At 39.9% G+C, this 14,975-nt stretch overlaps 2 protein-coding genes across 2 annotated transcripts in view; one reads left to right on the top strand and one right to left on the bottom strand.

The window, feature by feature from the left end:
• Positions 1 to 14,975, top strand: part of astn2 (astrotactin 2) — a 306,591-nt gene that overhangs the window by 230,005 nt on the left and 61,611 nt on the right. Inside the window, exon 17 of the mRNA XM_085413994.1 lies at positions 14,033 to 14,355. Coding sequence (XP_085270120.1) covers positions 14,033 to 14,355 — 323 coding nt within the window. The remainder of the gene's footprint in view (positions 1 to 14,032; positions 14,356 to 14,975) is intronic.
• Positions 3,335 to 10,223, bottom strand: trim32 (tripartite motif containing 32). Its single transcript, XM_085413995.1, has 2 exons — positions 10,106 to 10,223; positions 3,335 to 9,575 (listed from the first exon to the last, which is right to left on the bottom strand). Exon 2 carries the CDS (start codon positions 9,561 to 9,563, stop codon positions 7,527 to 7,529), a length of 2,037 nt encoding a protein of 678 aa, XP_085270121.1. The 5' UTR covers positions 9,564 to 9,575; positions 10,106 to 10,223; the 3' UTR covers positions 3,335 to 7,526.

Genomic DNA, 14,975 nt, shown 5'->3' with positions numbered 1-14,975 from the left:
TGAATTCTGGAGTAATATATGAAAATGCCTGCCTCATATACAACACAGGGATCATTTAGATAACTTATAGTTACAAAAAGGACACCATGTTTTAATAAAGGGTGAACCTGTGGTGTGAACAGAGTTAAACTAAGCCCTAGTGTTAACAGAAACATGGGTCTAAACTTTATCTGAATATAGAAACTTAACTTGTGTATAAAGAGCCCATCCTTAATTAATTCAGCCTTCGGTTAAATTACTTGAATTCAAGATAACCATGTTAATTTAAAAGCATCCATCATCTGGCATTTGCAGTGCTGTTGTTTTTTGACTGTGTTCTTGTTAACCTTTTTAGTGATCCCAAATAGTGATATTTAGTTTGGGTGATCAGTGAGGTTTATTGGCTCTAAAAATAAAAAGAAGACAGAATTATGGGTCAGAGAGGTCGACTGCTGAACATCCCCCCCTCCCCCTTACAAAGAGCAATATAACAAGATAGTGTTGTTTTTTTTTTCAATTCTAGCAACGTTTATAGTAGAAAAGTCCATAAGCATTTGGACAGTGAAATAATTTTTCCTCTGTACACTATTAAAGTGGATTTTAAATCAAACAGCCAAGATGTGATTGAAGTGGAGGCTTGCAGCTTTAATTCAAATGGGTTTAATAAAAGTATTGCATTAACTGTTCAGGAATTAGAGCCATTTTTATACATTTTATATCCCAATATTTCTTGCCTTGAAAATCTCTTGGGTTGTTTTTGCAGTATTATTTGGGTTATTAACTGGTCATGAACCGCTGTCCGATCAGCTTCCAGCATTTGTCTTAATCAGGACAGAGAGTATTTAGGAGGGAGTATCAATATAACAGAGAGTATCAGTGGCCCCCTGCTGAATTTTTAAGTTTGCTCACTTACAAAGAAATGAACAGTCTCTCGTTTTTATGTTAGTTTCATTTTAATGGAGACAGAATATCAACAGATCAGATCATTTCACAAGAACACGACTGGTAACATACTATGCCTCAATGGACTAAAATCTTGCACCACTTGCAAGATCCCATACTTAAGAAGGCACAAGTACAGGTCCATCTTAAGTTCACCAGCGGTGTGGACAGATGAAACCAAAATCAAGCTCTTTGGCATCAGCTTGACCCAGCTTGTTTGGAGGAAGACAAAAGGCCCAAAGAACACAGTCTTGGATGAGAACATCTTTACTTCTACCAGAACACTGAAAACGGGTCGTGGATCGGGCTTCCAACCCAAAACAAACCACTAAGGCAACAAAAGAGTGGCTAAAGAAGAAGCACATAACTTCATAGAGTGGGCTAGCCAGTGGCCAGCATTTAGTCCTGTAGAAAGTCTGTGGAGGGAACTTCAACTTACTAAGCCACGAAACCTCAAGGATTTAGAGTAGACACGTCAAACTCGATGTCAAACATCATAGGCTGCATACAGCTGATGAGAAGTGGGCCAGTGATATGATCAATGTGTATAATTACAGAAAAAAGGTTCTGGCAGGTAATTGCTCACTGTCCTTTAATTATAAATTTAGAATATAAAGTTTTCATTAATTCACAGAAAATGTCTTTGTACTTTGTGTATTATGGATGGCATTGGGGAGTGGGGGTCTATCAATAGGAAAAAAATAAATGCACTCGTTTACACTTTCTTCGTGGGGCAGCCCACTTGGCAGCAAATCTTTTCTGGGCCGATTTTGGGCCTCATATTTAACACCCCTGATTTAGAGAGTTTCTGTAAAGAACAATGAAAATTCCCTCCTAAGATGTGTGAAAACCTCATGACCAACTACAAGAAATGTCTTACTGCTGTGCTGGTCAACAAGGATTTCTCCAACAAGCACTAAGTAATGTTTTTCTTGAAGATCAAATGCTCAGTGACACAGATAAATTTCTAACTTTTATGTAAGTTATATTTTCCAGATTGTTGGTTAATCTCTCTCCATTAAAATGAAATTAGCATAAAACATTCGAGACTTTTCACTTTTTTATAAGAGAGCAAACTTACAAATTCAACACGGGATCAATAATTACTTAACAGTTCATCCTGCTACTTCCATCAGGAGTCATATCATCAATATGGCTGCCAGTGGAATGACCCTGTTCCACTGGCAGCCATACAGGCCTATTCTACAGCTCTGCCTCCACCACGTTTCACAGATATTTTATGGTCATCAGATCATGAGATGTTTCTCTCGCTCCCCATGCTTTTCTGTCCTATTGTTCTGGTACAAGATAATCTTGGTTTCATTATTCTGTTTCATCAGAACTGAGAAGCGCCTTTTTGGGCCTTCCTGTTCATGATTATAACCAATGATTTGTATGTTTTTATACATTCTCTGTATTGCCATTTATAAAGGTGTTTCTTGATTGTAGACTTTGATAATGCTACCTTTACTTCTCAAGGGTGTTTGTGACATGATTAGATTTTGTGAAGGGTTTTTTTTTTCTCAACCAAGGAAAGTAATTATGATCATCGATTTCAGCTGATTTCACGTCACCAAAAGGTCTTTCGGGCCCTTGTGTTGCTGAGCTGACCAGTGCAATCCTTCTTTTATAAATGCACCAGACTGATCTGGCCACTCCTAAAGTTTTTCTCTGATTTCGGGCTAATGATCACCTCCTTCATTTTCAATGAAAGAATAATGGAGAAACAGTTACTTTTCAGCCTCTGAAAGTGGGGGACTAAGTATAAATAATTATGTAAAATGGTTAATGCAGTACTTCTGTTAAACCCCTAAAATTACAGCTGCATTTCAATCACATGTTGAATAAAATTACCCGTGCTGGTATACAGTGGCAAAATGAAAATTGTGTTATTGTCCAAAAACGTGTTAACCCAAATCTAAATATATGTGTCACAAAAGTATGAGAGACTTTTCAAAAAAGCATGTCCATTTTACTTTATGGACTTTATTTATGCTTAATAAAGACCATAAAATGTGATGTTCTTCAGCAATGCACTTGAAGCACCAACTAAGTTTGTGTTTCATAACTTCCAGCTGTGTGTAGAGTGTTAACTAGATTTTACTTGTACAACATTTTAGGTAAGAAATAAAGTGCCCTTTATCCTGCCACATTATTCTGACAGCTTAAAACACTGATAGGGTTGATTGCCTGTATTATGGCTTAATTGTCAGTGTTACTACTTTTGTCCTCATCAACCACCATTACCTGCATCTAAGTATATGTAAATGAAGTAATCAGCTAATCAGTTACATTGACAAAAAAGGTTAAAATCATGTCTTTTAATAACAGCCAGAGAGAAACTGAAAAATTATGCACACTCACATTCAACTAAAATACACAAAAAGACACTACTGCAGACATTTTATCTGCTCGTTTCATAAATGTTTATTGCACTCAGATTCTTAACAATACAAACAGGAATTGGACGACACAGAGATGTCTACAATGTGCTCAACACACTGTAAAATTCATAGCCTTCAACAACATAATTTAAAAGTCACTGGTTTTTGGTTCATTGAAACAATGCAATATAACAACCTAGTAGAGTTACTGAATAAATATGCAAGGAAATAACCTTTCTTCAAAAACGTAACAATAATATTAAGATGAGACAATGTGAGATAATTTGATGTTTACCACACTGACACAAGGACACTTGATTTTTCTGGCATTTTATGCATTTTTGTGTTACTTTAAACAGCTTGAATATGTCCAGTAATTACATTTTATTGATCTCTTTAATGTACAGCACTAAAAGAATTTATGGTAAGGATGACATGCAGACGAGAGTCTTTAATCAATCAGTGCTAAGGTAACGCATAGCCCCAAAATACATCACCCAAAATGTAACAGCACAAATATATGAGTGTGATAGACTAGATAGGATACTTCAGTTCAACTTTCTTCTCCTCTTTGCTTATGTAGCAATATTAAAAACATGTATTGGTTATTACACAGTTTGATTCTCATGCTGCTTAATAGGGCTCCAGTGCAGAGTTAAGGTCAGCTTTGTGAAATAAAATATTTTTAAGGCTAAAACAGAGTGAGTCTGCAGTCTGCCCCGTCCCACCTGCCAATCATTGTCAAAAAACGACTTTTTTTTTGTTTATTTATCCTAAAAGCATCAGCTTTCTCACACCACCATTAAATTCAGAAATTAAATAAATTTAAATGGTGTACCAATAAATTACAAATTGATGGGAGACCAGAACGGAGACACTGTGCATGAAATAGCAAAATATTACATATGGCTGTTGTCCTATCTACCAACAACTGAGAACTCTGGTTGCAAGCTATCTAATATTGAACGAAAACCTGGAGAATACAAAGCAACAGGGAACCAACGCGGTTTCACAAACTCAGGTGTGGGGTAGGATGCTGGAGTTTTCAATCATCATTATCCTTGCAGTGCTACTCCAATTGCTCCTGCCAGCTATGATTCCTACAAAGATTTTGAAACCAGTAGGCAAGCATTAGGAAACAATGCCATGGAGCATGTCAGGTTTGAACACAGTTTGCAAACATTTGTATTTTTAGAAATCTGTCTTGTCTGTGACATGAGTGTTGCAGCGGTTTAGTGTTAGCGATGGTAGTATAGTATATATCCTTTAGACGTGACTGCATTTGATGCAGCTGTAGGTACTTTTTTTAGGGAACAGAACTCAGGGGTATACTACAAAGGAAGTTCAACATAGCCAGGCTTTCTTTATATTAGCTGGCATGACAAAAAATTAAACCCCAGTTGGAGATAATGGGTATCACAATGGTGGTTATCAACTTTCTGTTAAGAAAGGTTTTCTGATTCAGGCTCCGAACACGCTCAAACACAAAACGGGGCGTTTTCACGTATTATATGACTCTGCTTCTGCATAAAACGATCCCCGCGAGTGCCACCTCTTCCAGTCAGAGACGTTAATAGGTGAAAAACAATCTGATGATTTAGTGCACGCAATGATTAAACCTGGCTTGATAATTTATTTGTTTTTATGCTGCCGTTAATTTCTAATGCAAGGTCTGCATATTAGAGCTCTGAAAGTTTAAACCAGATACATTTAAACATTAAATGCTGCTGTCACATAGCCCACTAAAGCACATAGAGAACTTTCATTTGTTTTTTTGCCAGCTCAAAGTGAAATTCATTTTACTGATTGAATACGTATTCTTGGTGACAAATGGTCTGATTGATTTTCCATTTTGTGTTCTAGCAGCTCCAGCAACGCAGCAGATAAGAATCATGCATAAAAACATCTATACATTTTCTGCATCACCAACTGAATGCATGTAAATTCCAGTAACAATACGATGCAGTTTGTGCTGTTGGAATTTTACAGCATTCAGTGGTTTCAGTGAGGTACGGCTTAACAGGTTGCATATATGAAACATATTACTCCAGCAAAGAATCTGTACAGTACTTAGCACATGGTATAAATTAAAGAATCAGTGAGAACATGGTGCTTCAAGCTGATTTTGAAACTAAACATAAATTGCTCCTGACAAGGTTATGTGTTTAGCATAGGTTACCACGGTGATTAAGCCAGGTAAAAAAAAGTCACCTTTGTGACACTGAAAACTCTGACTTTAAGCTTCAACACAGCTTGCTAAGCCATTACTCTCACTTCTGAGTACACCCTCAGAGCTTTTCACTTTTAAACACTTTCCAAACTACAAAGGTCATCCTACCCCTTAGGACATTTCTGCTTTGTTCATAATGGGAACAGCTCTGTGTAAGAAAAAAAAAGCTATTGTGTTTTTCATCCTACTAGACTAAAACTACCAGGTGAAGCAAAAACCAAACAAAGGAAAACAAAGAGCTAAAACAGAGGTAAAATCTATGAGTGAGATAAACAGCTGGAATATCATCTGAAGCAGATAACAGAATTTTATGCTACATCTGTCTGTATTTCAGTGATATTGTGGTTAGGCCATGGCTGGAAAGTCACTGGAAGAAAATTACAAAAAATGTACAAATGTGAGATGTACAGAGAGAAATGTATGCAGCTCAGGCTGTGAATTTTAGTGACAGTTGCTTCACTGTCACTAAAGCCTAACGACTGCTCCAGAATGTTCTCAACTGGTGTCTCGTGTTTGGGCACGATGTATACAAGACTGACGGACAGAACTTTAATACCGCAACAAAAGACAATAATGTGCTCTCAAAGCCCCACAGAAAAAATGATAATGTGGTCAACCGAATAAAAGGTGCTTTTGGTTGTATTAACAAGGCTACCATTAAATGAACTTTAAAAGATGTAGTAATGTTCTGTTTTTCACCTTTACAGTCCTACATAAGTTTCCTAAAACGTGAATTAAAAAGATAAACAAATTCCATTAATATCCCTATTACGGTTTAATAGTTCCACCACAGCACATAATATTGGAGTTTGGACTCTTTCCAGTTCACACCTTAATGTTTTAAATTTAATGTTCCCTGAATGTTACTGAATGCAATTTAATGAATGCTGGTACTTGGTTATGCTATGAGCTAACTGTGCAGTAAACATTAAAGCTGCCAGCTGCATTCAGCGACATCAATGTTAGTGTGTGCTACTTAAACCTAACACAAGAAAACAGTGATGTGTCGATAAAGTGCTTCACAGGCTCAAAGCCTTATGCTTTATTTAATGTAAATACATGTTTAGCGAAGGCCAGGCTGATTGGTGAGTACAGCAGCCAATAAAATGGGAAGGAAGAGAAAAAAAAAATCTGTGTCTCAGTAGCTTAGAAATCAGTTGCATCTTAGGCTTATTCCAAAGAGATAGCATGCCAGTGTGTTTAATCTTAAAAGTTTGCATGATCAGATCCACTAGACCAATATAAGAATCAGCCCGCCAAAAATCTGGCCCACTGGATGGCTTTGGAAATTGTCAAGGAGGGCATAAATTTTAAACTTAACTATATTTTCACAAGTTTTACAGCTTTTCCTACCGACCTCCTCAGTGATCGTTTATACTTCACCAAAGTAAATAAACACCAGTAAACCATTAAATGAGAGAAAGCTCCTGTTTTTTCACCATCTACTATTTTTACAGTTGGTTCAGCATTAAAAGAAAAGAAAAAAAAAGACATTCTGTCAATTAATGAAAATAAATTTAGTTTGATTTTTTTTGTACTTTTACACATTACTTCTTACAATTTAAGCCCAAAGCAACATTTCTATATCGTGTAGAAAAACTGATTTATCCTTGAAATTGCACTTGTTTCTTTTTATTGAAATATCTCAGGGACTAAATGTGTGATTAAACACTATCAGAAAGTCTGGCCCACTTAAGATCAAAGTGGGCTGTGCGTGTATGTGGCCCACAATGTAAAATGAGTTTGACATCCCTGCATTATAAGAACCGGATTCAACTTGAGATACTCAAGATAAAACCCAGTAGACTATAACCTGAACCTGAATTGAATTGACTGAACTACTGATTTAATAACCCAAATGAGAGCTACAGTGAGAACTGACTGGATTGCAGCTAAATTAAAGAGTGTTAAATAAGAGTATGTTTCTTCCTTTTCCAAACTTCTGTACTTTGCAATTGCACAACAAAGGGCAATTACACTTTGTTGTTCTTCTAAGAAGTAGAGGAATGCCTCCTCTGAATGTATGTGTAGACTTTAACACAGTGGTCCCAACAGTCCAGCACTAGCAGCTGTCCTTTCTGGGTAGTGGCCACTCCCACAGGACAGGTCAGCCCTTCCTGGATTAAAATATTGTATCCACCTTCTTTTGGAAACTGGAGGATTTCTTTCCTGCCACTGTCTGTAACCAGCAAATCTCCATTGGAATCCACACACATGCCAGTGATACAGCGGAAGTCTTCCGTCTCCGAGAAGAAATGGCTGAGCTGTTTGCCAAGCTGGCCATCAGTACCCACCGAACCGATGGAAAAGCCACCCTCCAGGTGGGGCTCATTCTGGCGTTTCTCAAAGTTCAGGGCCAAGCCCTGGGTAAAATAAACCGTTCCAGCTGCATCACATGTCACAAACTTTGGCCGTACAGCAGAGCAAAGTCTGTTGTAGCTGACCACACCTACATTGCGGTCTACCGCTATACACCACAGCTTGCCACCTTCGACATCTGACACCACAAACTGGCCTGATGGCATGGCAGTAATACCCCAGGGTTTAATCAGTTGGTTCTTGTGGCAGGCCACACAGTGTCCATCCATGGTGTAAACTTTAACTGAGTTATCGTAGTTGTCAGTGACACCAATCAAGCCTTGTGCAGTCACAGCAATAGATAAGGGGATGAGGTTAGGCAAATCAGCCCCCAGGAAGCTCAGGACAAAGTTGTCAATGCTACTAGCGCTGCGCCGAATTTCACGTTGGAAGCCTTTGCGATTAAAAATCTGGATACGGAAGTTCCCACGATCAGCCACCAGTACCTCACCTTGAGGCGTCACACAGATGCTGACAGGCAGATTGAAACTCCCAGGTAGAGTTCCCTTAGAGCCCATCTTCTTCACAAACTGGCAGACTGGCGGCCCTGAACTTGCCCGCGCTGCTCCAGGTGATCCTCCTCCTGCATCCATAGACTTTGATTTAAAGCTGCTTGGCGAACCACATACTGCCTCCTCCACAGCTGCAACCATGTCAATGTCTCGGTAAAGATCCACTGGAGCCACCACTTCACCTCCTGTAGCTCCCGCCCCCTCTACATCACTTTCAAGTGCAATTTCTAACCCACTCTCCTCATCATCTGTATTGATGGTGCAAGTTCTTGTGGTCAGCTGGCCCACTTCTAGAGGTTTAGACTGCTCTGTTCTGATCAGCTCTGGCTGTTGCAGTTGAAAGGTTGTGGGTAAACTGCTCCTCAGATCCAGTTCCTCATCATCACTGTCTCCGCCATCGTCTTTTAGCAAGGCAATGTCACTTTGTCTTGCTCGCATTGTCAGATAATCACAGCGTGACACCACTTTGACCTCTGCAATGTTAAGAAGATATGTCTGCTCCTCCAGGACCTGCGCGTTGAGCTTTTCTACTTCTGCCATGGAAGTCCTGAATGTCCTTCGAGACCTGCTGAGCTCCTCTTGAAGACGTAGCTCAGCTGTGGTGTAGTCCTGCTGTATTGTTCGGTACTTTAGTCTCAAGGACTTGGAAATGTTTTCAATTACTGTCTTTTTTTTCTGAATTTCTCCTATAACATCACGGAGAGCCTCCAGTTTACAACCCAGGTCCTTACGACGCTGTTCAGCAGCCACCCTTATCGGCTGGACTGAATGTCCTTCATGCAGGTGGCCATCTCCTTTGCAGAGCTCACAGAGAACTGAGGCACAATCGTGGCAGTACTGTCGCGGCAGGCGATTGCAGCAGGATTTGCACATTAGGGCGGCGGCAGCAGCACTGCAGGACATAGTGCAATCGAGAATCTTGAGCACAGTGAGATTGTCAGCCAACTGGGAGATGCTGCTCATACGGGAGACCTTGCTACAAAAGGGGCAGCGGACACCATTGATAGTATTGGCCAACAGCTTCTCCAGACACTGCCGGCACACTGTGTGACCACACTGCAGGAGCTTGGGTCGCATTTGTTCCTGGTTGTAGGTTTCCAGGCAGATGGGGCATTCGAGAACCTCCCTCATTAGATCTGGGTCAAGAGCAGCTGCCATTGTGGTCCTCACCTTAAATGGAAGAAATGAAAAGTTCTGTAACATTGTGCCACACTGTAACACTGAAGCAGACGAAACTAACAGATATTCAAAAAATAAACACAGGATGCAGCCACGCTTATTTGCCAGGTCAAGTTTAAGTTAGATTCTAGATAACAGAGCAGATTAGATCAACATTAACGGTTAGGTACACAGTTCAATGACGTGGAGCTACTGAAACCCAACATATGGTGAGTGATGGCGTGTATCAGCAAGCTAAGAGATACACCGTGTCATGCTAATGAGAAACGGGAGTACTAGGTTAAATCCTACACCAACATAATGCTAACTTGTTGTTTTACAGCAGGTTGACACTGCAGTCCAGACTTGCAAAGGAAAAGTAAATCGCAGGCCTCACCACAATACGACAAATGCCCTTAGCCCTGCACATAAACAGTAGTGTTATTCACCGACAGTACTGACTTTGAAGGGCGTGCATTCAAACGTAAGAAAGGCGACTCGTCGTAAGAGTCTCTCGAGGCTTTTCTGCTTTTAAACATTACCTTCACTTCACTGTTTTGCTGGTTAAAAGTGCAGCGCTGTTGCGGGGCGTTCTGTATCTTTCGGCTATGCAGCTGCTAGTAAAGACTGCAGTGCTGACGACATCACGCACACACAACCGGGATGTTACGCAATACGCACAGAGGCGAGCCCTACGGTTGTTTTGATTGGCTGCCATTTAGTAAACGGAGAGCGCAGTTTTTCAGAATTACTGGAGCTCGCCACCTAGCGAGTTGGATGACCTCAGAAATTCCCAAAAGAAATACAACTCCATACCAAATGTTTTTAAATACAAAATTCTATCGATTTGGTTAGATTGGTATATGCAGTGAATAAACACACAGGCAAAAAGCAAGAGTAAGCATTGCATGTTTAGGTGTGATATAAATGCAGTTAGATGGATTCATATGTGTTCTTCTCCCAGCAACTTGTTAATTCAACAGTAAAATGTCTTGGTGCATTCTCAATCATCCAGGAAAGTAAATCTCCAAAAGTTGATTCTGTTCATCTGGACGGAGCGTTTTGTGGGAGAAACGTTTCGTCACTCATCCAAGTGACTTCTTCAGTCTCAGCTGACTGCAGGTTTCCCCAATCTTATAAACAGTACATTTGCATAATGACTGAAACCAGCCCACTGAAGGAACAATGGGCCAATTCCTTAATCTTAATTATGCAAAATCTCATGACCATTGATCAACAACCACTGACCAAAACCCACTGATCAAAGACCAATGATCAATGGCCATGAGTACCATTCACAAAGAGTTGGGTGCAATCACAGCATTGTAAGATGGTGACAGATGTACCCTTAGGCCCCCTTCTCGATTCAGAGATGGTCTTTCGCTTTTCACGTAAATGCCGTCCTTGACTCCGCGCTGGACGTAGCGTTTCTCCCATAAAACCCTACGTCCAGATGAACAGAATCAACTTTTGGAGATCAACAGTAAAATGCAATAAACACAATAAAATTATTGCAATGTCATTTTAGCAGAATATCCTTCTCCATTAAAGCTACCCCCTTTTAAGTTAGATAACTGGTTAACTTGTAACCAAGTAACCAAACTTGTAGCTGAGAAAACTATTCTCCCATAGCATACCTGAAGCAGTGTTCACAAGCTTTGTTTTTAAAAGAAGGCAGTAATTACACAGAGTGACCATTAGATGTCAGAATAGGTCTACTTAGAATGTTCACACGATACAGATATCAGCAACAAAATTAAAACCACTGACAGGTGAAGTGAATACCACTGGTAATCCAGTTACAGCACAATGTTCTGCCGGGTCCCGGCAATCATGTGGATTACTCTGACACGTGCCACCATTGTTGCAGACAAAACACAACCCTTGTCTGCATGGCGACAGCACCTCCCTTTGCTTTAACAGCACTGGCTTCCCCCAAAGGTCATGTCCCACCTATTCTGCAGAAACGCCGACCAGCTAAGGCAACATGAGTCTGTGTTTTTAACCTGGTCTGCAAACTCTCCTGATATCAGTCAAACATCAATGGGATATGCAGGAACAAGCCTGGAGGAGGCCCCACCCCACAACCCATAGGACCCATCAGATTAGCTGGCAGTGTCTGGTGCTAGACATCACACCACACTGCTGAAAACTCCCATGTCCCCAGTGGGTGAGAGCTGTTGTGTCAGCTGCAGAGTTGCAACACTGAGCTCGTGGCTTTAATGTTGGAGCTGATGATTTACTTTAACAGGACTATCTAAAAATGGCCCACTTCAAGATATATCCTAAGATATTTAATATTTCTTTTAGCCTACTATCATCAGAGCCGTAATTGTTGTGCTGCCCTTTTTTCTCTATATTAGTTAAAAGAAATGTATATAATTTACAATATCTATACTTAAAGCAAGGACCTGTTAAAATCACTAGTTAGTATGGACCTGTTATAGTTGTCTTACTAAAGCAATAACATCATCCGCCCATAGTGAGTGTATCTGTATCTAATTGCCTTAGAAAGATACCTGACTCTGTTGCTGTTGTTGCGTGGGCAACATCACTCTGGCCAAAGGGGATGGGTCCCTGTTGACTTAATTATGATGCAACCAGTCTACAAAGAGATTTTAATTAACAAAGAAAGATCAAGATTAATAGCAAGTAACCTCACCACACTTATCTCTTTACAGTGTTTTGGTGACAGGCAAGTCTTGCACAAGCATCACATCTATTCCACACAGTAAAGAGCTGTCACAGCTAAAGAGGCAACAAGCTGGGTCACTCCTTAAACTGCGAATTTGGGGAAATTTCTCTAAATGTGTGTGGAGTGTACTTTATACACCACAAATAAGCAGGCTCACAGACACAGGTGCACAATGCTTAGGTGATATGGGATTTATTGTGGGAGCTGGTTGACAACATCGCTTTTCATTGTCTGTGCTTCCTTGTGAAGTGGGTGTAATTGGGCTCATGGGCCTCCCATTGAGCCTGTTTGCATTGTGTTTCAAATGAAGTTACCACCCACCTTTAAAGTGTCATCTAGCTGGACACAGGGAATAACTAACAAAGACACACAAAATTTTCTTTGACACACAGACTTACGGAACAAGTCTTAGCTACCTGACATGAAATACAGCTGAGATTTAATAACTAAACTTTGAGCACAGATGGTTATTTCAGAGCCACTTTTTAATATTATCCTGGAAGAATCCACTCTGGTATATTTGTCTAAACCCAGTATTCTTTTTGGATATGATACTTAATTGTTGCAATGACTTTGTTGTCAAATTTTTACTTACTTACCTCGATTTTTAATTGAAACGATCATGGAAATGCCACATAAATGTAATGCAAATTAGAATAGTTCGAAAATGTTTCTTTTGTATTTGCAGATAAATATTTCACATTTTTTATAAGATGCCTGCTATTTTCTTTTATGCGTTGCATGCTGTAAATGTGTTATTTGATGCTTGCAGTTTTCATTTCTGCAAAGCTAATTCTTAATAGGCCTTTTAAAAGAGCATCTCTAATTGGCCCAACTGAACATGCAATGAAGAGGAAGAGCAAACTTAAACTGTCTACACTTTCAGTAAGCGTGACTATAGAGTAGGATTTTGCACACTGCTGTTTTTGTACATGTGTAGAGGCTGATGTTGTAATTTACACTGATAAAAACAGATTTGTTTTCAGTATTATGCGTCTCATTTTGCATATTTCTCATTGTGTTTTCTCCGCAGTTTGTTACACAGCGAGACAGTGCATTATATGTAATTGTTATATCGTGAAAGAAGCTTTGGTGCACTCTTATTTATTGTTTTAGAAAAAATACATTATCGCTTAGTTGGAAAACTTGCATTTCTTTGGAAAGTAAACGGAAACAAAAGCATATCTGCCACATCAGCGCAGATGGCAGATGTGCTCCACTGAAACATGTGGCTTGCTGTGTCCTCCAAATCAATCACTCAACACCCGATTAGCAATCTCTCTCCTCCCCTGTTTCTTTCACTTCCTCTTCTTTCCATGTGGTGTGTTATTTTCCTGCTTAAGGAGGAAATGATGAAAAAGAATCTACCCAAACTCCAGTGAGAACATCAAAAAGTGGTAATTGACACTTATGAGAAGAAACCAGGCACATCCCCTCCCTCCTTCTTTTATCCCCTAGCCATTCCTCTTTTGTCTATGACAGCTGATGGTCATAAGGGATTAGGTTTTTTGTTTTTTTTCTTTCAAGTAAATCCAGATGGTGATATTCTATGCAACTAATCTTCTTTTTTTCCAAGCAAGGTTAAATTATTTTTACAGAGTTAAGAAAAGGGGGATTGTCTTTATAATTATGAAAGCGTACATATAAAAAAAGAAAGAATCTGACACTGTGGCATCAATCATTTAAAGTAAATCAATATTGCATTTAATTGTTTATCTCCTTCCTTTGACTAATGCCCCATATAACACCCCTTTCTCCCCAAAAACCCCTCCAGAGGCAACGGAGCAGGGTATTGGTGGAGGCGGGCGTCGTGAGCTGAAGTCACTTCCCTTCATCAGCTACCTGTCGGCGCTGCAGAAGAGCCAGCTTTTATCTGATGACATGGTGAATGGTGTGGAGATCCGCTGTGAAGAAAAGGGCAGCTGTCCAGCTGGCTGCCACCTATGCCATCACCAGGCCATGATGGGCGGAGTATCGGGAAGAGGCCGCACTGGTAACAGCAGGACTGGTGAACAGCCTTCCCCCATCCCTGTTCTGCTGGAAGTCAGTCGCGTCGTGCCCCTTTACAGCTTGGTCCAAGACAATGTCACCAAAGAGGTGAGAAAGCAGCGTGGGAGTATAGGAAGCTCTGTGTCTGTGTGCCAGCTTACATGCACATGCATGTGTGCAAAGGGAAAAGGGACAGATGAGAATGTGAACTGTCAACCTAATTAAGAGGTGTGATGCTACTCAAAGCAAAAGCAATCCGCATACAGGAATAAACTTTCACCACTTTATTTAAAAATCCTTTTGTTTTTGTTTTTTTTAATGAAATGCCTAATTTTATCATTAATACCGCAATTCCTTCTATTTTCCCAAGTTTGCAAGATTTAATCTGCTAACATTTATACATATCGTTTAAATATGAATATGATTATCCCATATATATATATATATATAGACAGACAGACAGACAGACAGACAGATATGCAAATCTGTCTTCACATCTTTACACTGCTGGTGGTTTGTGCTGACAAGCTGGCAGCTAAATACTGCACCACTGGGCATTCAGTTAATGGTGATGTAATCAAACTTTCTAACTGTACATATTTGTTGTTGTCTGAAGCGTTTAACTGATGCAGTTATAAGAATTCAACTCTAGGTGGCATTGGTTGGTTGACTTTGACCGCTGGAAACGAATACTGTAATACAGAGGGACTAAAAAGGATGACATCATG

This window comes from Rhamphochromis longiceps, linkage group LG7 (assembly GCF_057381845.1).
Source record: "Rhamphochromis longiceps isolate RC_006_pf linkage group LG7, R_longiceps_female_GT1.1, whole genome shotgun sequence".
Classification (NCBI taxonomy): Eukaryota; Metazoa; Chordata; class Actinopteri; order Cichliformes; family Cichlidae; genus Rhamphochromis; species Rhamphochromis longiceps.
Note: the sequence above shows the minus strand (reverse complement) of the source record. Positions and strands in the feature narration are given on the sequence as shown.